Here is a 26,313-nt window from a genome sequence, read left to right as displayed (position 1 = left end):
GTTTTAAATCCTCAAATATCGAGGAAGCCAAAAAGCATTGCAGACAAACGGCCCCCCTCAAAAAAAATCCGGGTTTCTGAAACTGTAAACAAACGCTGGAAGGTGTGGGTTAAGGTCAGATTGACAGTTTCACGAAGTTGAGGCCATGACATGAATCACTGACGTCATTGTATACCGGCCGCTCCGTCTTGACAAGACAAGATATTTCTATGATGTTCTTACACACGCTCTCTTCACAGGTCGTTGGCATGGCCAGACAGAAGGTAAGGCCAGCCTATCAGCTGATCAGTGCCACTAGCGCTCTAGCAATGGAGCGACATCTAGAGGGCACAGCGGAAGCAGCCCGCGTTCTTCGTCTCTTCGACAACGTGGGAGATGTCCTAAACGCCGCCAACCCTTGCGACCACAAGCCACTACGCCGTGGCTACAATGGCTCTGCACAGCAAGAGGCCATCCTAGACGAGGCGATGCGCGAGCTGGTGGCAATGCGCATTGGCAAGGCGAAGCACATGTACGCCTTCCAGAGGGGATGGATGGTGACCATCCAGTCGGTACGAGGCTTGCTAGCCGACATGAAGGAGAAGTTTGGAGAGCAGACTTATCTGCTGACTCGTAGGCTGACCCAGGACCAGCTGGAGAGCATGTTCGGGGCCGTGCGAGGCAGGGGCGGCTCCAACTGGAATCCTACAGCCTTGGAGGCGAAAGGACGACTCCGTCTTATCATGCTACAGTCTGTAAGACAGGCGGGACAGAACCCAATGGGGCCAGATCCTGAAGAGGTAGCTCACAGTGACGACGGTGACGACGCCCCGGACGCCGACGATGACGAAGTTGGAGACGAGGTGGAAGCTCTCCAACATGATGTCTCCAGAGCAGAACTGGAGAACCTCGAAGACGGCACGACTGTGCAAATGGAGTTGGCAACATTCGCCACGGCCAGTCTGGGCACAGACCCTGAGTCGGAGCTGGAGCCAATCGACGCGGAAGAAGAGGCCGAGAATCTGGAGGCGGAGTACATGGAGCTACTTGCTATGGAGGAGAAGCGCAGCTCGCGACAAGGAGCGACGACCAGCTCAACACCCAGCTGTCAAGGAGCCACCGACCTCGAATCTGGAGTCCCGGCTGCACGCAGCGCGATGGCGTACGTCGCCGGCGCGGTTGCTCGGAAGTGCCGGAAAGCTAGTGATGGCTTCTTAGCACAGGCAGAGAAGGCGCCGAGGGAAGCACTTTGGACCCAGCTTTTAAGTATGGGTGGTCTGACGATCCCTTCCCAATCTTTCCTATCATCATTCGAAAGCATGGACCGCGAGTTTTCAGTGTACCACTCCCACGAGCCTGACCAGCTCAGCCGTAGGGAGGGTGTGGTGAGCGAGATGACGGAGCTGCTGGTCAACAAGCTGCATGTTGACAGGCTTCTGGCAAAGAAGTTCGCCAGAGTGCGGACTTTCATCCGCATGCAGTGTATAAACATTGAGCAGCAGCTGGAGGCGATGGAGAGGCGGGCCAACCGCAAAAGGAAGCAGCACTCTCAGTAAAGTGAAATGCGATTATCCACAGAGTGGACAATCGGTTGCACCTGGTGGATAGTTCCTGCGCGGGCGGGTTGTTAGGTGAATCGGTTCATGTTATGAATGGGTTATCAGAGCTCGGGTTTGTTTGCTGCGGTCTGTGGTCTTGTTTGCTTTTGGTGGACAAATGGTTGTGACTTACGGATGGATTGGCAGGGGTTTCGGGTCATGGTTCGTGGGATGACCCACGTCTGCACGTGTGCGCGCAATGTAATGAGCTGCTGTTCGTCGTGTTGTGGTGATCTGCGTCCTCGTTTTTAGTTTTCGATCCGACAAGGAATGTATAATACATGAATGGCGGTCGTGGAAAAGTCACTGTCAACGATGATAGTACATCACTCGGTCGGCAGCATGTGAGCGCATTTGGCCTACTGGGCTGGGTCGTGTTGTCAACTTCATTGGCTCGTGCAACGTTCGAACTTGTTGATCTTTTGGAAAGTTTAATCATAGATGGTTGGAAGAGGGCTATTCACTCAAAAAAAAAAAATTAGGCTATATGTTGCATTTTGGGAACTTCTTAATTTAATATCGATTGATTTAATGCCAACTGTCAAGCCATCATCACGGTCCTTTTATACCTATTTTGATCACGATGCATACAGGGCTGTCAAATCCTGAGGGTTGAAATGCTCGAAAACGATTATGTGGGAGCATTCAAGCGCCCTGCGATTGATTGTCTGTTCTTTACAATTATCTTAGTTTATCAAGTTAGGTACGTCATTGACAAAACACTACACATATTGTGCTTGACTACGGGCTGGCGATAACACTTTGAAAAAACATTGACCAGTTGGAACTAGATTACCATCAAATCGCAATGTCCGATATCAATTTTTTTAACGTTGTGTCACAGAACCGGGTGACGATTTACCTTACCTTACCTTGTCGGTTATCGGATAACGAGGCCACTAAGCCTGGGAGGTCCCGCTCCCATCGACCGTGTGTGACAGGTAAAGGCGAGGCTCTTAATCGTGATTTGTGTGAACTTTTATCACAAACATTTTCAGAAATAATATTCATGAGAATTTTCAGCGACTTCTGCTGCAACTCCATACGAATTTCTTCATGCTCATCAGCCTTAGCCCTTAAACGCTCCGCGACTATCATTTAGTAGACGAGTCCCCTAGCGGCGCGTCGGATCATACATTGTCTGACATCGCGCTCAGGCCGCCTCGGCCGCCTCACGTACAGTCTCTGACGGGGGAATTCCGCCCGAGGCGTCTGGCCCGGCGGCCGGGGGAGCCGGCGCTGGGGAACATGAGTTGAATTAAACTCGATCTGACGGAGCTTGAGTAAGTTTAGAAACAATCGCGTGGAAGGCCCTTGCTCAAAATTTAATGCTGTTTCTAACAAGCCTAAATATGCATCAAAAAGTTGAAAAATGGCGACGTATATGGGGTGGTTCCGTGTGCCCTTTAAACACGCCGCGGTCCCGGGCGGCCGCGGATCTATGGCCATGGTGACGTCATTGCTACCAAACGACTTGAGAGGGGCCCGCTTCAAACGCCGGCCGGCCGGCCGAACTGCAGTGAAAGTGACCGACCATCCCTCCCCGCCCACCCCCGCTCCGGACGGTGGCCACCTGGCGGCGGACGGCGGAACCTGGACGTCGTGTCTGACCTTGGCCGCGGCGGTGACCGCAGAGGGGGAGGGGGGGGGGGCTCTCAGAGCTGACCGGTCCCCGGCGGCGGCACCGTTACTGATGAGATACGGCCAGTCTGGTCAATCCGCACCCCTCGGTGCTCCCCGATCTCCCCGCGGGTGGCGGAGAACCCGTTAGCACCTCCCGTCCTCTGGCAGTCCGCCCGTTACGACCCCCGTCGCTCTACCTGTGCATCCGTTTCCATCTGACCGCCACGCTCCTCGGTCCCTGGGACTCCGCACTTTTCTGGTGTGCAACTAATGACGACGGGTTATTTGGCCACGAGTGTTCTAGTCGCATCGATCGGCGTATCTGCTCCTTGAGTCGATATCGCCTATCTCCGGGAACTGATGATTGAGGAAGATGTCTTCCTGGGAGGGTCAGGGTCGGGGCTGGAATTCCGAGGTCGGAACGGATCACCGTCTGCAGCCTCACCTCCTCCCCTCACTGAGCGTTCCGCCGGCGGTGGACCCTGTGGCGGGTTACGCGGTAGCCTGGTGTTACCGAGTGACCCACAGTGCCGGCCCGGAACGACGTCGGCCGAGCACTTAGCGACCGCGCGCCGGACGGACCGGCCGCGACGCTCGAATTTGGAACTAGGCGAACGGGACGCATAGCGATGACGGATTGGCACGCGGAACGTGCAACTACCGTTGGGAAGTCGAGTGCTCAGAGGTTAATGGATTAAGTGGAACAGCTGGCAGGGTGATTATTTCATTTTGCAGTAGTTATCATCGTGAGCGCTTGCACACGGGTTTCGTCAGAGTTTGCGTATAGCCTGGACCCCCTGAAAACCCCGGTTCATATGATTAATCGGCTTGAATAAGATTGTTGAGAGCAGGCTACACATATCGAGTACGCTGGCAAAGGAAGGAGGAAACACAGATTGCTGTTGGAATTGTTGAGATGAGCGGCTGTGGCATACGCTTCGTGGATTATGTGATAAGTAGTTATGTGATTCTTACCAATGGACATGCGTTTTTATCTGACATAACTGACTTCAATGTCGCATAAATTGTGTTTAGCCGTTCTTCAGCGCAGCGACTGGCCTTTTCATATGTCTTGGCAGCGTGACGGGTGGCTGGATTCACAAAGTCTCTGCCATGGCCGGCCTTAATCCCCGGCACAAAACATGCCCCCTGACGGTATTTTGACGGGCGACGTCTGTTTGCCATGCTACTTGCGTAGGGTTTCTGCCGCTAATGGCGTTTTCTAATGTCATCAGCTCGGCGGGATGTGGCCACGGAGGATTTCGAGGGATGCAAACAATGCCACTCATTAGGCAGCGTGGTCGAACAGACGGCACATAATGACATTCGATCCCTCCCCAAGGAGATCCGATCGGCTGCATCTTGAGGTCTCCATTAGGTAAAAACGGCGGTATTGTGCTTTATGGTTTGGCTAACCAAATTGTTTGAGAGACATGTCGATGTTTAACATGAAAAATGGAAGGAAATACAGAATTTAGCGAGAAAACTGCCAAAGATTTAGGTCAGGCATGTGTATGTGTTCAACATATAAACAGCATTCCATTCCCATACCCCGATCGGCATATGCTACTTAGATGTGGCAGAGTAAAGGGACTCTGATCAGATCGAATACTGACAGATGATCAGGTTATATAACGATATTTCGTAAACGATAGTCCAGCATCGCATGCGACATGCTTATATCAAATTCTTTACTTGATCAGCATATTAGCATATACTAAACCATCGTCGTCATTATGTTGAAACTCAGCATATGTAGTTTCGTTTTATTTCGTCAACAGAGCCGAAATAGTTACAAATCAGCTATATCAGCGTAGTACACCATGCTTCCATTTCTAACCGCATTTTCAGTCTGCCTTTTAGACAGACGTTTACGGCCTCCTTGTGGCTGTCCCTGCTTTCCTCGGCGCCACCTACTCGGCCCAGTTATCGGCGAAGAACGAGGAGCAGGTCGGCTCGCAGTCCTGTCTCCCGTCTTATCCCGGTGATGTGAGTAGTGAGTACTGACTCTGTCCCTCCCTCCGTGTTCCACAGGGCAGCTGTGCCGACGACACGGCCTCGACCCGCAGCAGCGCGCGCGGCGACGACGAGCTGTCGGTGCGCTGGATCGACGAGGGGCCGCCGCCGCCGACGGCCGGCGGAGCCCGCTGGCCGGCCGGCCGGCGCCCCCGGCGCTCCCGGGCGGCCGCCGTGCGCGCCGAGCTGGCCGCGCCGCACGTGGCCACCGTGTCGTCAGCGGCGGCGGCGGCGGCGGCGGCCGACCTGCCGCCGGTGGACGCCGGCGTCGAGCGCCGCGTGCCCGGGAAGGCGGGTGCGCCGCGGGCGCGCTCCTCGGAGCTGCTGCTGGTGCACGGCCGCGCGCCGCCGGCGCCGCAGCCGCAGCAGGCGCTCAGGAAATCCCTGCCGTGTCTGCTGACGGCGCCGCTGGTCGACTGACCCCCGGCAGACGCAGACGCCGCCGCCAGGTCCGCTGCTCGCACCGCCGCCGCCGCCGCCGCCGCCGCCGCCGCTGGTCACCGTGGCATGTGTGTCTTTCATGTTAGTCCTCAAATTATCGCCTAGTGGACACCGCGTTTCCCAGCTTGTATGTATGGACGGGGGCCGGGCGGGTGTGGCGGGTCTACGGCCGCGCACAGGCCCGGCCCGGACCGCGCAGTCAGTGTATGTGTCGCCGCGGGCTCGTGTAACATGCCTCTTCTGTCCGTGTATGGTACTGGCCGCGCGCTGCGCGCCGCCCCTCGGCCGTCTGACGCGCCCACCAGTCCTTGTTGCGCGGTGCCGCCGCCGTCCGAGCCGCTCTGTGCCGGCGGCCGCTGTCAGTCCGTGTCGCGTTACCGTGTCGCTCCGCACAGCGCGGCCGCCACAGTCGAGGCCAGCGCCCACTGACCGCTATAGCTCTAGACGCGTGTTTGATATGCTCAAATATAACGTGGCGCGACTGCTTATCGTTTGTCCCCGCCGCTGGTTGATTGTTGTGAGGGGCGGAGAGGAGTCGGATCTGACCTGACCTCTGCTCTGACTGCGCTGGTGTGGGAAACGGACCCCAGTTGGAGAGGAGCGGCCAATATATCGACTCGAGTGTGCCGGCCGCTATCTGTGTTGTGCGAAACGGATGGTGGGTGTATCGTAAAGGAAAATATACGTCAAAGTCTTAGGTTGGAAATGGTGTTTTCTTTCGTGACGAGATATTGATGGCCGACAAGGCAGTATGAAGCAGGGGGGTCTGCTCCCGTGCTTTTCCGCTATCAAAAACTGGCAATAGGCTGGCTCAAGGCCGTTGGACAGCGGCCGGCGCGCTGATTGGCTGACGGCTGTAAATAGGGCGGAGCTAATATGGTGACGTCACAGATCACTCTGCCCGAAGGCCGATAGTGTTATAGTCAATGGAGGGGAATATTGTGCACCTGTTTTTTCCTACTTTGAGTGTCACGTAAGGTCTTTTTCTTTATTTTGGTACAATTGAGGTCGTTCTCGTGGCTGCTACACATCAACTTTCCATTCGTTAACGCATTTGTCCGATTTAGAGCGTCTTGAACGTCGAGCTAACACCAGTGCCGAACGAATAAGGTACCGAATCGCAGTTACCACGAATAGAAAACAAGCCTCATACATCAATGATCAAACTGATGTTCGTCCGGAAGACACAAGCAACTTCTTGCCTATGTGTTGGATTTTTATGTTATTGCCTTAATTTATGTGTTTTCAATGTCGTCCATCTAACCCTCACCGGCCGAAGGGGGAGACGGGTGCCGCCCCCACTCCCATGGGTTTTTCGCGATAGTTCGGAACACGCCGGCGATAGAGAGGCAAAACTTGGCCTACCTGGTCTTTCCTTCAAGCCGGATCTTTTGACACCAACTGCATTTTCGGGTCAAGTCAGTTTCGGGTCTATGATGTCATAAGTGAACCTCTGCACGGCCCCACAATGTCGTGACTTCGCAGCGCTCTCACAGTGCACAAGAGCCGAGGAGCTTTCACAGGGAGATGAACTTACAGGACCTAGTATCCATGAGAGGTCTTACAGCTTGTATGTCTTGGATTTTTCCTAAGGGTCACCTGAGGTCAAGTCCTCACCATGACGTGACCTCGCCATTATAAGTCGATGGGAAAATATGGATACGATACGTAAATATGGATCATCGCCGGATGGCGCCGGCAATGATCCAGAACTATGTCAAGCACACAGAACCGTGACTTCATGCACACGATCCGATGCTTCACTTTTGTATTGCTGACCTTGTGTGACGTCATTTATGACGTCGATAAGGTCATAAGTTTTTCGTCAATAGCTCTTGATCAAATTGAGCTAGCGTAGCGGAGTACGGAAACCCACCAATGGACTCGGGAACACATGTCGAATCGAATGATATGCGATATGACCTCCTTCGACCAACTTGGTGACCTGAAGGGCTCTGACCTGACCTTCACCCGAAGTCAACATTTTAGGTTGAGCTCGACCGAACAAAATGTATATCATTCGACGTGCCTGAGCCAGGCAAACAAGATGCTGTCAAAATCGCGGCTCTGTGAACATTTCTGACGAAGTTGTTTGCCAAAAACTGACACTTAGCTTGGGCCACTTGACCGGACCTCAGATGTGACCGGTTAACCTGAGGCCTTGAAATCAGCTACTAATCGCTGCGTAGTGCGTCTCGTAACGGCGCATACGTTTGTCTTTTCCGCGAAAATCTAGCTCAACCAGGGGCGAAACGGCGAGTCTTATCAACTTACAACTAACCCCTCCCCTCTCGGCCGGGGCGTATGAAGAAAACCACTAGGTCCGGCGAGGTTTGGTTTAAGAAATATGGCTAGTTAACGATAGGTATTTTAAGTAGCACTGTTTCTTAAGGTGTTTGTATACAAGCGCTGCGCACATAAAAACAAAAAACAAAACAAAAATGTTGGCTGGCACGGCCAGGCAACGGCCCTGCATCTGTACTGTACCGCTGTTTCAGGCGCTTTATATATTACAAGTGCTTTATATAGGTATTAGGTATACATTACACAATATGAAATTTATCATTTCACGATTCAGTACGCATTAGTGAATTACGATGCTATCTAGAATCAGAAACGGTCCAGTTGCGATAAACTTTTGAAATAGCGAAAGAGAAACAGCCACGGATGGGCTATGGCGAATGCATTACCTACTCCAAGAGCAAGATAGAGGAGGTTGGAGCAGGGCCCTCCTTGACTTTGTAGGGGCTAGAGCTGCCACTTGAACAGGGAAGCAATCTTGGAGGAGTTTAGATGCGTTAGGAAGTGAGACTGGAACAGACCCATTGTGTCCGGTAGATGGGTGGAAACTTACCTATATCTAAGAGGTAGGTAAGGCGGAACGTTTACCTGTACCGATTGTTGTTAATTCTAACGGTTCATTTTTCCTCACTGATCTGTCTGGTGAAAATGTGAGCTGCTAGCTGAGCTGAATGACCGGGAGTAAACGCATTTTAGCATTAGTTGCATTGCAGCCGACGGGCGCAGAGTGATCTGTGACGTCACGAATCAGTAGTTCTCCCGCTGCCCATAGATGACGCTAGTGTGGTCTACGCATCCCGCCCATAGATGGCGCTGATACATGTTGCCACTTCTCGCGGCCGGAGCAGCCTACCTTTCTATAGAGCCTTGGTATGAAGGCCCGAGCAACTCATGTAGATCGGATGCTGGCACACCGGGTTCCCAGAGGCAATGTCTGGTTCGAGTCGCCCTTCGATGGCGGAGAGGAGAGTCTCCGCTGGTTAGAGTAGGCACATACTGCATGAATCAGAGAATGGAATGGGCAGTGGGGTTAATTTTGAATTATAAGTCATCCGGAGAGCAGCATTATCGGCTGGCATTGGCCGCCGGTTCAGCCACTCCATTTTCACATGTTTTTGAAATGGTCTAAAGATAGTGTGTGGCATAGACCTCTGCATGTATGTAGAGGTATGTAGAGGTCTATGTGTGTACATAAAAATAAAAAAATGTGGAACGAATCAGCACGCCGGGCACTCAGTCCGGAGCGCGCCGGGCGGGCCGTTTTTCGGAGCGGGCGCGGTGCTCTGGTTTCCGCCCGCCCACTGGCCTGGTAGACTGCGCCGCCTTACACCGGTGTTATGCGGCACAGGGCGGCGGCCACCCGGCTCGCAGGAGCACGGCGACCAACACACTGCTTATTAGAATACGCAAGCGTGCAGGTGAAGTGTTACTGCCAACCGGCGACTGTTACGCCCGTGCTGATAACTAATAACCATCATCCGACCATTTCCATAACGCGGCCGTCCGGGCGGGAGGCCTATATAGGGCCTTGGGCGGGGATGTGCCGGGTGGTGTTAATGCGCCCTGTGACATTTCGCTTCTGTGGCGCTTAGATGCATAACAATAAAAGTTATGAAAACCAAACAACTCGAAAGCAAGCTCAGGGGCGAATTTCCTTCTCTGTACCTACACCTAATGAAAGTTGTTGAAGGTATTGGTGTTATTGATTAGTGGACCGTTGCGGTCATTAATGCTACTGTGCTGTGCGCTGTTGCAGTCTCCAGTGCTAGTCTGCTGTGAACCGTTGCAGTCTCGGATGTTACTGTGCTGTGAACCGCTATAGTCTCCAATTTTAAGCTGTGAGCCGCTGCGGACTGTAATCTTATTGTGATGTGAGCTGTTACAGTCTACGATACTGTGATCTAAATTGTTGCAGACCGTTAGGTATGTTATTGTGATGTGAGATGTTGCAGTCTTCGATGCTATGCTGTGAGATGTTGCAGTCTTCGATGCTATGCTGTGAGCTGTTGCAGCCTTCTTTATCATTACTGTGATTTTTGAAGTGATGTTACTGTACTAAAAAAAATTGTTGCAGTCCTTAATGCTAGTACGTTGTGAGTCGTTGCAATTACTGATGCTAATGAGCAGTAAGCTATTACAGGGTTATTTAACTCCTTTGAGCCGTTGCAGGTTCCAGCGTTAGTATGCTGTGAGCTGTTGCAATCCCCAATGTTGGTGTGTAGTGAGCCGTTACGGTTTTCAGTGTTATTGTCCCGTGAGCCGTTGCAGTTTCCAGTGCTATCGTGCCGTGAGCTGTTGCAGTCTCCAGTGTTGCGTGCTGCGAACTGTCTGTAGTTTTCGGTCAGTATGCGTAATTATAGGATCCAAAACCGGAACAGCGGATGACTTCGTATATCCGGCGGGAAAACGAACGTAGCCTGAGTCAAATCATAAAAGTAGACATTGACGCTAGGCTGCTAAATTTAAGATAACGGGAGGTGCTGATAGAAAGGTCAACGATACGATACGCTGCAAATACGCGTACTTCAGCCCTCACTATCGGTGTGAACCGGTGGAGCTCGAGGCCGGCCAATCATGTGACTCCACCCGCGAATGGGGCAGCAAACCGGGTGCCCAGTTGGCATCTGTAACCGGTGAGGAAGGGCTCACGGAGTGGTTGTTTTAGCGCTGCTCCTCGGCGGTCGTCCAGTGACACGGCGCCCAGCCCTGAGCAGACCCACGCCACCAGAGTTTACCTACCGCGCCGCAATGCAGCCGGCTGCCGAAGAGGCTCAAAGTGTTCGCCGGCGACAATAGCCGCTGGCTACGACCGGGCCGCCGACATCTGCCGCCGCAAGGACCACTGTCACCGTCGTACCCCGCTCTATCCCATTCGAAGCTGAAATGATCACTGCCCAGCCGATGATCACTTCTCTCGACTGTACGATCTTTTGATGAACGTGACATGCAACCGTCTGTCAAGCTAAATTAAAAACGCCGAGCTTTGAGGATTGCTCTCATTCAACTAATTACCGACATGTGTTTATTTTTCTAGCGTCGGCAGCGGCTGTCCGTGTCACATGAGCTTAGGTATTATTCTTTTGCTGGAGGGATTCACAAAGAAGGTGCATTTGACACTGCCTGACAGCCTACATAGTGCTGCGACTGCGCAGCGGCTTGTCAGTAAAGTAAGTAGCTGGGAAGGATGTTGCATATATCACATCAAGCCATGCGTGTTGCGCCTTCTCAGAGTTTTACGTGTAGTGCACTTGAGACTGATCTGGTTTAACCCCACTGGCTAACCGCATTGTCGCAACTATATAAGTAGGATGTCAGCGGTACATGGGCAGCAGTGGAGCAACTGGCCCAACACCATGAAGACCGTGAGTGTTGGAAAAGAGCGTCCAGTCTTGTGAAACAAGAGTAGGGTTTATTGTGCACTGCTGCGCTTCCGAGTTGCACAAGGAAGAATTGTTTACATGGAAGAAACTTGTCACTGTGTTGTACCCACTAGCATCAGTCGTACGACAACTTTCTTGGACATATCACATATGTTTCTCTTTCATAAGTGTGCAACGTGCATGACGACGTAAAGGGTGAAGTGCAGTGCTTACTTGTTTAGTTATTTTCCTTTAGCAATGACTTCTCTTTACTTTCCGTAGGTATACGTAAATCAATAATTGCTAGTTTAAATCACTGCTAAGAAGAAGCCTGAAATCCATATCATGGCATGATTTTTCATTATCTGCATATTCTATTGACTAAATATGTAGAGCTGTATAGAGTTGGCGATAAATTCATGTATTCCTCTAGGTACAGGGACAGGTCAGACCAGGCCGAAAATGGATTAATGGCTACCCGAAATTCACAGTCAGGATGTGTTCGATAAGCTCCACACATACTAGGGACCGCTTCCAGTGGATGCACCAGTGTCGCGCTGACCGAGGTGTTCCCCTGCACAGGCTGTCCTGCTCTGTCTGGTGGCTGTGGCCGCGGCCGACCAGTACGCCCGGATCGTCAACTATCAGTCCGGCATTGACGAGGATGGGTCGTACGACGCAGAGTAAGTAATCATCCTGGAGACTTCTCGTATGAGAAAGAAGCTTAAAAAAATCAACAGCATGCATACAATGACATTCAGTTGGGTTGATGTCACTCGTAAGAACTGTTAATAGTCCCATTTCATGTGCTAGTCATCCATTCATAGGAATGTGCATCGGCAGATTCTATATATAAAGTACCTTCATGCCATTTATGGTCGCAAAATTACTCAGTTACAAATGTGCGGAATGGTGTCACTGATAGGAACGTTTTCTTTCAGGTACGAGACCACCAACGGTATCAAGGCCAAGGAAGACGGCATCTCCTACCCGGGCAACCTTCCCAACACCGGAAACTACGTGATGAGCGGCACCTACTCGTATACCTGGGAGGGTAAGACCTACACGGTCACGTGGACGGCCGACGAGAACGGCTTCCACCCGGAGGGTGACCACCTGCCCGACTTCAGCCACACTCGCGAACATATCGGATTCGTCGATGATCATCTGTAGACAAAGAATCAGCCCCATTCATCAGTTCGCCGATTTTCCTAGAATCAACTCGAATGTTTGTTTCATGTCTCCACATCCAGCGTTCATGTGTATGTATTGTGTAGTCATCTGTGTACCATAGTGGACCGTTCAAATGTCTGTAACGTGTGCAATAGACGTCTGCGTAGCAACTGTAATAGCGATGTTCTGTCGTCCTGTGTGTAGTTTGTACTTATGTCGGCATGTTTCTTCCATTCATGAAAAAAGATGTCATCGTTCCTATGCTCGTAATGTCAATGTTTTGGGCGCAATGCTCTTCTGTCCATGTCTTGGTTTTTGCATAAATGTCCTATGTGTATGCGCTGTCCACTTGCTGTTTAGGATATCTAGCATCTGATTGACGTAGTAAAATATACCTGTTATCCAAGCTGATTTCGGTTTGCTTAGTGGGTGTAACTAACAAACTTTTGTTTTTGGGTTGTTCTATCTCTCAAATCGTATAAATCAATATACTTGTTGCTGACTTCACCAGGTGACATCACTGCCTTTTCTGAAATATCTTCGTACTTGCACGAATTGCTTCGTACTTCGATTGCCTTCTTATTTGACAGAGTAACATTAATGATAGACGCATTTTTGCAGGGTGTCCGAAAAGTCCTGTCGCCTCTCTTGTATGTCGCCTAACGGGCGCTTTGATTGTGAAAGATCAGTCAATCACTGCAAACAGGACCTATCGCGAACGGTCACCCGGGGTCCGTGCAGATTTGAACTTGTCTTTGTGTTCAGTCATGGATAAATAGGTGAAGAGGAGCCTTGCGCTGACTGCCTACGCGCAGAGGACGGGAGCGGCTTGTGCTTGACGTGAAAAGCAGAACGATGCGAGTTTCTCGACGAATGAGACAGCAGGTGTAGGCAAGGATCCAACATGGGGGTTCCTTTTTTTAGTTTATTTAAGTCATCGTCGACGGGGACACCCCATTTAAAGACGAAGTCCTACCTATAATAATATAACACAAAACAATGAATATATCCTTAGAAGATGTATTCATTTTGGGACGGCTGGTGTCGGCCAGAACTACCGAAAATGTAACAGCCATTTCAGCGGTAAGGTAATCGAGAAAAGGCGTGGGTCTAATAAAAATGGTTGAAATATTTACATGAGCGGATGACATAACCGAAGCCAACGCCAAACAGAGCTGCTGGGTAGGTCCCGACCCCTATCGTTTGATCAGGAAATTTTGGGTAACAGGAGAATCTAAATGCGAAAGTTCAGCGTGTCCATCAAAGCCGGAAACGTCCTATCCCACTCAGCTGACTTTATCTGGCTGCGGTCGCTCCCGCCAACCGCAGACCATCCATGTCAGGACTCTCATATATCGAGCGCCGGAGCGGCTCGAACCCGGACTCTTACTACTGGGAGTCCAGCGCTCTTATTACTTTAAAGGGATCCTCCCATCTTAACATTAGTTTTGAGTTGAGATAGCCAAGTTTGCGGCCAGGCTCAGAAACCACCATTTATCCTGGTCGCAACCCCCGCAGCTTTATGGTGTTCAAGAAATTTCTTCCCTTTACTTGCAGGGTGGGACCAGCGTGGTCCCTATCTCTTAACCATTACGGGAATCTGATGACGTCATCAGGCTTTCGAACGTCCGATAAATGTTTGACTAAAACGTTTTGTAGCACGCGGTGGTATATGCTGCTTTGCGCGCAACAAATGCCGCACTTTCACATAAAGTCGCTAGGAACAGCGGAGATCCCAAAAGTAAACAAAAGTAAAAGTCTAATATCTTGAAAACCGGTGAATATTTTTCGATCAAATTTGGTAGCTATTCGTTTTTGCTCTTTCTGAACCGAGCGACATCACTTTCACGCCAATTCATTAACTTTTTTGAAGGTGGGAGGGTCCCTTTAAAGACAGAGCTGTCCAACGCTCTGCTAACTAAGCTACGGAGGCAAAAAATGGACAGAAGGGTTCTATCATCTTCGTCGACGCCAGCTAAGAAGAACAGGGTAATTTTCAAGAAGCCTTTGGAAAGATGCGTCATTCCGTAGGTTAAGTTGTTGTTGTTGTTGTTTTTCCTCCCGGTCACCGCCCAGGCGGTGACGGAGCCACGCGGCTCTTGTGGGCCGCGTAGCCGGCGGCCAAGGCCGCCACCACGTCGTCGCGCTTTACGTCTCGGGCCGCGCCTGTGATGTTACCCAGCGCACGGAGGCGGGGGCCGAACAGGCATGGGCACTCCAGTAGGACGTGCGCCGGGGTGTCCGCGGCCTCGCCACAGACGAGACATCGGCCCGCCGGACATGTGCTGTCGTTGCACTGGGCGCACTCGGGTGTCGGTCTGCGCCCAATGCGGTGAAGGTATTGTTCCGACCGTCCCCAGTGTCCCAATTGGAGCTGGTGTACATCGATGGCCTCCTCCCTGGTAGCGGCTTGGACCGGGTCGGGGGCGCGGTCCGCCATGACGTCTCGGTACCAGCCCGCAGGCCGGCTCGCTCGCCACGCCCTGCCGGCGACCCGCGCAACAGCCCGCGTGAGGGTGCGGGGGTCGACCGGCGTCGTCCGCTGGGACATCCCGGCCGACTCCTTCGCTAATGCGTCCGCCCTCTCATTACCCGGGAGCCCGCAGTGAGCCGGAACCCATTGAAGGTGGATTGAACTGTTGCTTGTAGGCGCAGCAGTTGGGTCCACACACTGGCACCCAGTGTTGTGGTCTGGGCCGAGGCGCCTGCAGCCAGCGTTAACAGAGCCGCCCTGGAGTCCAGGCAGGCGACCACCGGCAGGCCCGCGCTTCCCGGCAGCTCAGCGGCTGCCTCCAGCGCTGCCAGCAGCGCGGCGAGCTCTGCGCGCGTGCTGGAGAACAGGCGGCCGGCAGGGACCCTCAGCTCCCAGTCATCTCCGGTTGGGGTGCGGATCAGGGCGCCGCCCCCGCCATTGGCGACGCCGTCCTCCGCCGATCCGTCCGACCATATCCAGACGGCTTCCTCAGGTAGCTCCCAGATACGCTCTTCAGCTGCGGCACGCCGAAGGTCTTCCGGGGCCGCACGTCTGGCCCGCGGGCCGAGGTCCAGATGGAAGTGGACGGTAGAATTGTCGGCCCACGGCGGCAGGGTGTGGTGGAGGCGGGCCTCGACGGGTGTGTCCCGCGCGCCGGCCGCCTCGAGCGCGGCGGCGCCCACATCGCGCCATCCTGTGGTCTTGAGTCGGCGGGGGGCGACCGCCTCCCCAACCGACCTCAGCGGGTCTCCCTCGGGGAGGGACGCCGCGAGTCCCACGCAGTCGACCTATCCGGAGGGTCACTTCATAATTCAACAGGACAAAGCGCCCACTATAACAACGCCGCTAGCTACTGTCCAAGACAAACTGGCGGAGGAGCTCAGTGGGTCAGATAACCTCTGTATGCATGTAATGTGGCCGACTCAGTCACCTGACCTCAGCCCGTTCGATTACGGTGCGTTAAGCGTCATGCAGAATGAGATCGGCGCCATCTCTCATCCCAGCTTGGAGTGCTGATAGCGCTCATATCGTGGCAGTCCGGCAGGCTCTGAAGATGTTAAACCTCTAAGCTTCTTCGCAACCTCGTTGAAGCTGTCGTCGGCGAGGACGGGGGTCGCATCGAGTTAGCAATTCGTGGAAGAATATTGCTTGGTGCATCTCCGGCTATTGTTTTAGCCGTTTTTAAACGTGTCTGGCCGCATGAACTATATAAACGTCATGAATTTGAAATGATTTAATATTCTTAATGAGATGCGTGAGTTATTTTCGGTCCCATTATATGCATTCCATGATAAAAGAAATAACAGAGTACACAAAATATATTGTCATTCAAATTCACGGATCGGTAACGGAGACGACACTTCTTGTACACGGAGATCAGACAACAGACGACAAAATACAAACGGAAACACTCGACGAGTCTCAACTAACAACAACACACGCTCCAATGGTTTACAGATGATCGTCGACGAAGCCGATGTGTTCCCGGGTGTGGCTGAAGTCGGGCAGGTGGGCGCCCTCCGGGTGGAAGCCGTTCTCGTCGGCTGTCCACCGCACTGTGTAGGTGACACCGTCGTCGCCAACGTACGAGTACTCTCCCTCGATCACGTAGTTGCCGGTGTTCAGCTTGTCTCCCGGGTAGGAAATGCCGCTCGACGTCGACCTGATGCCGTTGGTGGTCTCGTACCTGCAGAAACATACGTTAGCGAACTGATAAAGTGAACTGCTGTCAAAACACAAGTTTCGAATGATCAAGATTGAAGATATGATTGCCGATGGAAGTGAGGACGCGTCTTGGTTGGCCGTTGCACTCACGTGGCGTCGTAGGATCCATCCTCGGCGATGCCGGCCTGGTAGTTGACGATGCGGGCGTTCTTGTCGGGCCGAGCGGCGGCCAGCGCGACGAAGCAGAGCACGAGAACCTGCAGGACGGTGGTGATCGAACGTAAGCAAACTTCCGGCAGCGGTAATCAGGGAACAGTGAGTGCTGTGACTCAAAGACTGTGACTCAAACAACACATCTGCTGTTCATTAGAGAACAGAACTAAACCAAGAGACGAAACTTTCTTACTCAGTTAGAAAATGAGCCATAAATCGGTGATTTTCATTATGAATACCACGGTCTTTCTTTTTGCTACCTTTGCCTTTTACTACGTTTACAGTTATGGCTCAATTTTCCTCATCGCCATAGGTACACGAAAACTCTGGTCTATCCCCGTCCACACAGCAGGTGCAATTTACACCACTGATCACAAAATCCTGCCACAAACAACTCGCTCAGAACCATCCACTACGCCATACATGTTCCGAGCCCGGAATGACACGAGCTTTCCACCGAGTAATACGTGCTCAGAGCTCCACGAGGAGATGTGACACGCCGTGCGGCCCAATCGGTGACAGCCACGAAATAAGCACTACACTGAACTCTGGCGACCTTTGCTCGGCTCACACTCACGGTCTTCATGGCGTTGCCTCAGTTGTAGCACTGGTGGTGAGCAGACAGCCTTGCTCGGCTTTTATACCTGGACAGTTTGTACATGGGCTCAGATTCGCGCAATCAACTCAGATTGCGCCAAGACGGACTCCCCTGATTGGGATTTGTGCATTCTGGTGAGCCAAATCGGGCTATGTGTAGCACGGCGTGCGTGTAAGCCACCAAGTCACCCGGAGCAGCTGTCAGATTAGCGGCGGAAAATTCGGTCCCGTTCTGTCCCAGCACCTACAGGTGATGCCATTCTTATGTAAGCACATCCGTGTGGTATTTCCATACAAAGCAGATCAGTCGCCGGCAAAATCAGAGCAGGGCCACCTGGGGGCTACTGAATGGTCCCAATAGAATGGCGGAGACAGGCATGAAGTCTGGCTCAAGGGCCTGATTAACCGTACTTCTCAGAACGTATTAAAAACAATGCAAAATTTAAATAACGTTTGAATAAGGCCAGCGCAGGTGCAGGAGACATGTGCACATATCCAAAAAGATAGGCCAATGTGGTAACCGATCCAGGGAACAACGTTTTAACAATTTAGCTGCCCAGTGTCCAGTGCAGTGTTCTAGGAACGTCAAGGTCTTCACCTAAGCAGAGGGAGGTTATTGACCGGCTGCCCTCCACACTAGAAACCGGTGATCCTTCGCACTGCTGCTGAAAAAGGAAGAAGAGCAGCTTTAGAACACCGATTATAATTGTGATAAGTGTGCAGAACTTTACATTTCGGTAATCGGATCTATAACTCCCGGCATAGACCTCTGTATATCTTTGTTTATACCTATATTCCTTTCGGTCATAAATCAGAAGAGTAAAAGTATATGTTAGCAACGGTTTTTATTCATTTATTAGTTAGTTCGTTCATTCGTCCGTTTCTCCGCCAGTCAGCCCGTCCGCCTGTCTGTTGGTGCGCCCGTGTGTCGTGCGATCGTTCGTTAGTCGTTTTGCTCTATTGCTTTGTTCTTTATTCATTCATTCATTCATTCATTCATTCATTCATTCATTCATTCATTCATTCATTCATTCATTCATTCATTCATTCATTCATTCTCGTATTATTTATAGGCGGGATGAAATTCGTCCCATTTGCAGTGTGAAAAATTGCAGGTACAGCACGAGAGTGTAGTTCGTCATCCACCTTGGATCAAAACAAGCTCCCGGATTATACTTAACTCTTAAGACGTTTATTGGCGCGTTTTAAATACAATTATCGAGCGAACACCGCCCAACATTGAAAATACGAAAATTTATTTCACCTGTAGCAAACCGTGCGCTCGGTCTTCTGATCCGTTCGTTCCAGGTCGGTGTCGGCGAGTCAAAATTCAACCGCGGAGCGGCGCTCGCTGCCTACTACGCTAACGTGCGTTCCATTTTAGAGTACGGCAGCGTGGTCTGGGCGGGGGCGGCCAAGTCCCACACGGTGCGGGTCGATCGGGTGCAGCACAAGTTCCTCATCTGGCTCATATCTCATAGCACTTCTGGACAGACAGCCTCACTTTCTTATGACAGTCTTCTGTCCCACTTCAAATTGCCAACCCTAGCAAAACGTAGAATTCAGCACGACATCATTTTTCTTAGAAACATTGTGCGAGGAAAAATCGATGTGCTAGTCTTACTCGACTCATTCCATCTACATGTGCCACCCCGATCGACCCGCACCCTCACACTGTTCCATGTACCACGAGCACGCGTGAGCACGATAGGAACTGGGATGTTCTGCAGGATCCCAAAACACATGAACGCCTTTTTGGCAAGTAATGCGAGCGCAGACATCTTCTCTGACAGCTTTGGAGTTTTTAGGGCTCGTTTGATCCATCATGTTTTATCCACATAGTCATCTCATTGCTCATGTTACACTCGCTGTTCAGCTCATCTGATGGTTTTTATTGTGGTTTTTATTGTAGTTTTTTAATATCAAAGTTTTTTTCTTTATTTTTACTTTCATATTTACTTATACACGTATTCTCACTCTTACCTTCATTCTCATATTTATACTTCGAACTGTGGATTTTGTTTTCAGTCTGAATGAATGTTCATACTCGTGCGGTTCCCTCATACCGTTGTGTGTTTTGATGCATTTTATTTTCCTGACTTCACCTGTTAGTGGAGAATTTCTCTGTTGGTGATAATCACAAATAAACAAATAAACAAAAAGCGATGGAAGGGAATAAGTGAGCAGATAAAATTACTGGAGAGTGAAATACCAAAAAGATTGAGCGAAGACCTTTGTCCCATTTATAAACAAACCAGCACAGCGTCCTCATTCTTCATTAAAACCATAGCTATGTAACCCAGCCAAGGTCATTCAGACATGTTAAATTACACAATATGGGCCCTGACGATAAATAATCGATATTTGTTCTTTCACCACTAATAGGGGAAAGTGGGGTAAGACGGTCAAGGTAGGTAAGACGGGCACCCCCTCTGCAGACCAAACCAATAGCGCTACGAGCGAGAAAAATTAGGACCAGAATAGCCTTTCCCACTACACACCGCCATTGAAGTCTGGTGAATTTGTGTTCGGTCAATAATCTTTTATTTTGATTTCTTTAAAACACTCATTTCATTGAAAACATTCATAATGTATTGTGCAAGCTTTTGTGTGCAGCACTATAGAGTTAAAAACTGGCAATCACTTGTGGCACACTCATATGCCTCCAGTGTTCATTCACCGCGGATTTGCTTTGTCTGCATCAAATTGTCCACAGAGAAAAATCGTGCTGAACTTCTGACATTGAGTTTGGGGTAAGACGGGCAACTATGAATCCGATGGGTCTGTAATGGTAAAAATATTTTTGTTGCTGTAGGAAAAAAGAAGCATTTCTGATAAGAATATGTTCGATTCCGATACTCACAGACATGTTAGCAATATTCCTTCGGCACAGTTTATTCTCGAATAATGAATGTGAAAAACGGCTCTACATGGCTTCTGAACTAGGGCCTATATACGAGTATACGCCTTCTGCACGAATCTCGTATACTGCCATTTCCGAAGCACTTGAGACCAACGAGCGACTGTATCAATGCGGCTAATCTCGGGCATTTGCTGCGAGCTGTGCTGGTCGGTGAAAGAAGCTGGCCGTCTTGCCCTACCCATGTGACCGTCTTACCCCATGGAGTGGGGTAAGATGGGTTTTTGCAAGGTTTTGCAAAAATAGCTGCAGTTTATTTGTTGAGTCAGGTCTAAGTCTCATCTTCTGGCAAATGGAAGTAAAATGTCTGTAAAAGGTTTTCACTCAGTTTCCCGTTTCTATGATGTTTCTAACCGGCCGAAAAATGGCTCCAAAGTTAAGGTGCCCGTCTTACCCCACTTTCCCCTACTGTAAGCCAGACGTATTCTCCAATGTGCCCCACTCCCTGTGGTACTATTAATTCTGCAAACCGCAGTGCCCAATGGTTTGGCTATGCAGACGGAGAGCAGCTGCACTGGGGAGAAACTAGTTGAGTTCGTTGATCGAACTGATGAGGGTAATCTGTGTCGGAATGATTGCATTGACCAAGAATGCAGCGCTGGTCGGGAGAAGGGCAGGTATAAAAGGATCTTGGCTATCGAGGATCGGTATCAGTTCACCAGTGTATCGGACCACCTATCCATCTCATCATGAAGGCCGTGAGTTGACCACTGAGGAACATTAGCTGTACACGATATCGGAGCCCAGAACAGCTGGTAGTGACTTTGATGGATTATATTCTGCATGAAATTTAACGGATTAACGTTTTAGATGGTTACTGCCTAAATATATACGTGAGCTCGATTTAACGAGTGGTAATGACTGATTAACTGCTGGTGAAGCTCCATCGTTTGTTGTGGCACCTTTCTTGTTTTTTTTTTTGTGTGTGCGTTATCATGTAACCGTTTCGCCGGAGTTACCCTATTTATTTTACACTATTTCGTCTTCTAAGGTATTACAAAACGCATTCGATTTCAGATTATCTTCCTGTGTCTTGTTGCCCTGTCCGCGGCCGACCAAAACGCCAGGATTGTGAATTACCAGTCCGGAATTGAAGAGGATGGCTCGTACGCAGCACAGTAAGTACCAGTTCCAGTCAAACATTCTTACACGCGCGGACCAGTGGGAAATTGTTATGAACAATGCAAATTAAGGAAATAGTGCACTCATTTTTCTGAGCAGCACAAGGTTCTGGGGCTTATTACATGAAGTGCCGGCTTATGAATTATACCGCTACCTGCAATATCGAACAGTGCAGAGCAGACGCCTTGTGAAGCTAATGGTAGGTGGTAGCGTAAATAACATTTGTACTTTTTCAATGAGGTGATACAAACATAGAATGAGCTTCCGAGAGAGGTACAAATGGTGCAAGATTTGTAAATTTGTTTCACAAAATAGATATGAAACATTCAGCGCCAACTTTTTTCCAGATTTGAAACCACAAATGGCATCAAGGCCCAGGAGGACGGCATTTCTTACCCTGGAAATGTCCCTGAAGCTGGCAACTACGTGAGGAGCGGCTCGTACTCGTACGAATGGGAGGGCGTCACCTACACGGTCACGTGGACGGCCGACGAGAACGGCTTCCACCCGGAGGGGGACCACCTGCCCGACTTCAGCCACACCCGCGAGCACATCGGTGGAGTGGAGGATCATCTGTAGACGAGTAGCGGCCTGTAGAGACTTTTGTATAGGTTATCACGAATCCTATTGACTGCCGAAGACTCTTGTGTCTGAAACTGTCTTTTCTCCTCCTTAGATACTGCGATAGTAGTGCTCCTTGAATAGCCGCCGAGTTTGTGCGATGAGATTGGCCATGCTCAATGCTCATGTCAGTGTTTGTGATTCCTTTAATTATGTGTTCATCATCTTTTCAAATGTTGTGCAGTGGTCCTGTGTTGCAACTGTTATTTTGGGTGAAATGACAATAAATATGTTTACGCGCGTAAATATTTACGGAGCGAGCGAAGCGAGCGGAGTCTTTCCTTAGATTAACGGAAATTTCTGAGTATGAGCGGCCGGCCGGCCGGCCGGCCGGCCGGCCGTGGGGACGCTCTTCAAAAGCTAATATCTTAGGAACGGGACATCCGATTGACAAGCGGTCTTCTTTACTGAATGTCACTTGGACGTAAAAGTTATGTGGTGTGATGGCCACCATGCGTTCTTGCCAACCACCGCACGTGGCGCGTGGTAAAGTTGGACATTTTTTAAGAACCCCCAAAATTGCAACCTCAATAACGGCACAACGGTTGGGCCGATTGAATTGAAACTCGGTACACAGTTAGGTCTCCATCAGATAATTCATCTGCATGTGTTAAGGTTGGGGTGCTGCTGCACGTGCGCACGTGCAGGGGTCGTTTCCAGATCTCGAGAACGGCTGGACCGATGGCGCTCAAATTTGGTACACGGTTAGGGACCAGTTAGTAGGGTGCCGTGCACAAGTCAGTTGGGACCCATTTTGCACGTGCGCACGTGCAGGGTGCCGCTTCCAGATCTCGAGAACGGCTGGGCCGATTGTGCCCAAATTTGGCACATCGCTAGAGACCGGTTAGTAGGGTGCCGTGCACAAGTCAGTGGGAGGTACCCCGTCGCAATTTCGCACGTGCAAGGCCCAACCTCTCGCTCGCTCCGTTAGTCGCCCCAAAAGGCGTTATACTGGTTATCTATTGGCAAATGTAAGCCTTTTCGACCATAAGCTCACACACGCCTTTTCGTTATACACCATGCGGGAAACTGAAACGCTTCGCAAAGTGTATTTTTTTTTAGGAAAGGTTAAGGACACCCAGTGAATGTCAGCAACCGGCAATAACAGGCATCTACGAATATTCGTGCAAAGCAAAACAAATAAGACCCATTGCACGATACCCCTGATCTCTTTAAAATCAGCGGCTCAAACCGGACACTTTGATTGCTTTTCTATGTTTAGAAATGAAACTATCAAGCCAATCCTGATCAATTATGCACGGCACGCCATTGATGAATCATTGGCAAATGGCTAGATTACTTTTATGTATATGCAAAACCAAGTGCGAACCTAATCCGTGCGAAATCTGAACACTCAGCAAAGAATGCACTGATCAGCCTTTCTGACAACAATAGCTGTGCACGTGTATAAAAGCGAGTATTGGCCCGCGTTCCAGAGTCAGTGCGTTTACTGATCAGCAACGAACACCATCATGAAGACCGTAAGTCCTCCAAAGTTCAAATATTAAGCCGTCCCACTGCCACAGACTAAAGCACAGAGCTTACCTGCTTCGGGTGCGCGTGTTTGTAGGCACCGCATAAGGTGCGTTAGAAAAGAGTGCATTTGTGAGTGATTGGCATTTGATCCAACCCTGAAGATTAGTGTAATCATGCTCATATTGTGGTAAGAATGTAGTGAAATACCGATCAGGAGTCTATTCGGGTTTAACGGAGAATGGTTGTTGACGGTGCGATTATTCCCTTACAAACGGAAAATCAAACAAATGGCTAAATCCCAAGTCAGTTCCGTGTGACGCGTACCTACCCACTAAAAACTCCTAGTCCCACATATGCAAGGCAAAGCTAACCTCCTTCACTCGCCAGGTCGTTTTTCTGTGTCTGGTTGCCTTTGCCCTGTCTGCGGCCGATCAAAATGCCAGGATTGTGAATTATCAGTCCGGAATTGAAGAGGACGGCTCGTACGCAGCACAGTAAGTTTATATGCGCCGGCACGCGCTGGTGTTAAAAAGGTGCCGAGAAAGCACCATTGTAAGAGAAAGCGCCAAGAGGCTCAGGATTCTAGCATGATCCATCTTGGGCTGTAGGATGCCACAGAAATCTTGACATACGCTCTTTTTGTCTTCTAAGCAAAGCCAAGCACTCTATAAATCGCACTGCAAGATAACTACGATACTATTCAAAACTCTTCATTTGAAGTCAGACTAGAATTTTAGAATTTATCCTTAACCTGATGAGCTTTGTTTCACCAATCTAGCTCCGAAACGAGCAGTCCGAGCACCATATGATAACCTAAAAATAGCCCGATAATTTACTTAGATATTGATAAAACAAATGCTTAAAAACACAGGTACGAGACAACCAACGGCATCAGGGCCCAGGAGGACGGCATCTCCTACCCCGGCAACATCCCCGAGTCTGGCAACTACGTGAGGAGCGGCTCGTACTCGTACGAATGGGAGGGCGTCACCTACACTGTGAACTGGACGGCCGACGAGAACGGCTTCCACCCGGAGGGTGACCACCTGCCCGACTTCAGCCACACCCGCGAACATATCGGAGACGTGGAGGATCACGAATAGACGCCAGTTGAGTGCATTATTGGAATTAATATCTGTATATGCCTATTAGCTACCTGAGACCTGTGTCTTCGTCTTACTCGTTAATGTGAAGAGACTTAGCCCGCGCACCGACGGGGGTCTGCGCCAACTTAGTACCGACGGGGGGGGCGGATGACCGCCCCCCCCTGAGATCTCGAGAACGAAGCAAGATAGCGACAAGCGGTAAACGGCATCGGATACGCACGGACAAGGTCTACAATTTTTACTAAGGTCATTTTCAGGTCAGGTCAAAGATGACGTCACAGGGGTCGAAAAAGTCAAAATGGCGGCGCTAGATATGGAGAGGGTTTTTCTCGAATAACTTTCGAAGTAGTCAAGATAGGAACAAACTAAGGGCATCATCGTGATCCTCTCGTCAATCCGCATCGAATGATATATATGTTGACCTCGAAAGGTCAAGGTCAAAGGTTGACCTCAGGTCACGTGACCTCGAGGTCATCATGTATATCATTCGATGCGTCTTGACGAGCTGAACACAATGAGACCATCCGCGCGGCTGTATCTTGTTCCTGTAAGGAGTTATTGGCAAAAAACCTTTGGTGACCTTTGATGACGTCACATGACCTTACAGCTGCCCAACAGCAAAACAGACCTCAAGGTAGTGAAGGTTGATCGTATGTGAAGTCATGTATGGTATATGGGGCCATTCCGACCCGTTTTAGTGGTAAAAACAGGGAGTTGATTTTTCCCCCATTGACTTATAATGGGGAGGTCGCGAAATTGACCTGACCTTAGGTCACCGACATCAAAATTCCGAGATATACAAATTGTAGCTACTAATGACCTAATAACATCCTGCGACTTTCAAAGGCCTCCGACATCTACTGTAGCTCTGGCACGGTGACAAAGTTGCAAAAAAGTGACTTGAGGTTGGGTCATTCAAAGTGACCTGGTGACCTGACCTTAAAAGTTAGGAGGTTCAAACTTGCACACCATGTGTAAAATTGATGAGAGAATAGTCATACCAAATTTCGCGGCGCTACGCGCCGCGGTTTTCCCGCTATCCGCGAAAAACCTCAGGGGGGGGCGGATATCCGCCCCCCCCCGTCGGTGCGCGGGTTAGAGACATGTTAGTGTGGAGAGCAAATAGATATTATAGGATTAAATTGGACTTACTCCACAAGAGAATCGTTTTCGGTCGGAGCTTTCGACATGTATTACATGTCCTCTTCAGCGAAGGTCGGTAATCGGGGCGAAAATAAAACGTTCGGGTCGAATCGATTCGACCCGAACGTTTTATTTTCGCCCCGATTACCGACCTTCGCTGAAGAGGACATGTAATACATGTCGAAAGCTCCGACCGAAAACGATTCTCTTGTGGAGTAAGTCCAATTTAATCCTATAATACCGTTAATGTGAAGTTAGCTCAATGTTTATGTGCTTGATCTGTCAGTAAGGAATACACTATGCGACGTCGACTACAGTTATCTGAATATACCTATATCAGAAACAACGTTTAGAAGAGTTGTACATTGAATATTGATGTTTATTTATCCATCCATGCATCATTTTTTAGTTGAGAATATGATATGACATACTATGAGCGATCAGAAGCACAAGTTACTGTCATATGCACAACTCTATGTAGATAAAC

General features: G+C 50.1%; 5 protein-coding genes across 5 annotated transcripts in view; 4 read left to right on the top strand and 1 right to left on the bottom strand.

The window, feature by feature from the left end:
* LOC122393668 (E3 ubiquitin-protein ligase RNF19A-like) overlaps positions 1–6,363 on the top strand; it is a 54,029-nt gene extending 47,666 nt beyond the window's left edge. The window contains exon 14 of the mRNA XM_043389903.1: positions 5,235–6,363. Coding sequence (XP_043245838.1) covers positions 5,235–5,636 — 402 coding nt within the window. The 3' untranslated portion in view covers positions 5,637–6,363. The remainder of the gene's footprint in view (positions 1–5,234) is intronic.
* A 4,936-nt stretch (positions 6,364–11,299) lies between these two features.
* Positions 11,300–12,566, top strand: LOC122393667 (endocuticle structural glycoprotein ABD-4-like). The gene is made up of 3 exons (XM_043389902.1): positions 11,300–11,320; positions 11,900–12,000; positions 12,259–12,566. Exons 1-3 carry the CDS (start codon positions 11,312–11,314, stop codon positions 12,488–12,490), a joined length of 342 nt encoding a protein of 113 aa, XP_043245837.1. The 5' UTR covers positions 11,300–11,311; the 3' UTR covers positions 12,491–12,566.
* Positions 12,567–16,268: 3,702 nt separating this feature from the next.
* On the bottom strand, positions 16,269–17,668 carry LOC122393685 (cuticle protein CP14.6-like). The gene is made up of 3 exons (XM_043389921.1): positions 17,419–17,668; positions 16,779–16,885; positions 16,269–16,650 (listed from the first exon to the last, which is right to left on the bottom strand). Exons 1-3 carry the CDS (start codon positions 17,425–17,427, stop codon positions 16,416–16,418), a joined length of 351 nt encoding a protein of 116 aa, XP_043245856.1. The 5' UTR covers positions 17,428–17,668; the 3' UTR covers positions 16,269–16,415.
* A 3,352-nt stretch (positions 17,669–21,020) lies between these two features.
* On the top strand, positions 21,021–22,367 carry LOC122393684 (cuticle protein CP14.6-like). The gene is made up of 3 exons (XM_043389920.1): positions 21,021–21,056; positions 21,376–21,476; positions 21,828–22,367. Exons 1-3 carry the CDS (start codon positions 21,048–21,050, stop codon positions 22,057–22,059), a joined length of 342 nt encoding a protein of 113 aa, XP_043245855.1. The 5' UTR covers positions 21,021–21,047; the 3' UTR covers positions 22,060–22,367.
* Positions 22,368–23,543: 1,176 nt separating this feature from the next.
* Positions 23,544–24,765, top strand: LOC122393686 (cuticle protein CP14.6-like). Its single transcript, XM_043389922.1, has 3 exons — positions 23,544–23,582; positions 23,965–24,071; positions 24,449–24,765. Exons 1-3 carry the CDS (start codon positions 23,574–23,576, stop codon positions 24,678–24,680), a joined length of 348 nt encoding a protein of 115 aa, XP_043245857.1. The 5' UTR covers positions 23,544–23,573; the 3' UTR covers positions 24,681–24,765.
* The last annotated feature ends 1,548 nt before the right edge of the window (positions 24,766–26,313 follow it).

This window comes from Amphibalanus amphitrite, unplaced genomic scaffold (assembly GCF_019059575.1).
Source record: "Amphibalanus amphitrite isolate SeventyFive unplaced genomic scaffold, NRLGWU_Aamphi_draft 000547F_arrow, whole genome shotgun sequence".
Lineage (NCBI taxonomy): Eukaryota > Metazoa > Arthropoda > Thecostraca > Balanomorpha > Balanidae > Amphibalanus > Amphibalanus amphitrite.
The sequence above is the reverse complement of the archived record's forward strand: the minus strand, read 5'-3'. Positions and strand labels throughout refer to the sequence as shown.

What these genes read in the sequence shown, in the direction of transcription:
- LOC122393667 (XM_043389902.1), top strand. An exon ending in GATGGGTCGTACGACGCAGA is followed by an intron (nt 12,001 to 12,258) that starts GTAAGTAATCAT and finishes GTTTTCTTTCAG; the next exon opens with GTACGAGACCACCAACGGTA.
- LOC122393685 (XM_043389921.1), bottom strand. An exon ending in GATGGATCCTACGACGCCAC is followed by an intron (nt 16,651 to 16,778) that starts GTGAGTGCAACG and finishes ATGTTTCTGCAG; the next exon opens with GTACGAGACCACCAACGGCA.
- LOC122393684 (XM_043389920.1), top strand. An exon ending in GATGGCTCGTACGCAGCACA is followed by an intron (nt 21,477 to 21,827) that starts GTAAGTACCAGT and finishes ACTTTTTTCCAG; the next exon opens with ATTTGAAACCACAAATGGCA.
- LOC122393686 (XM_043389922.1), top strand. An exon ending in GACGGCTCGTACGCAGCACA is followed by an intron (nt 24,072 to 24,448) that starts GTAAGTTTATAT and finishes TTAAAAACACAG; the next exon opens with GTACGAGACAACCAACGGCA.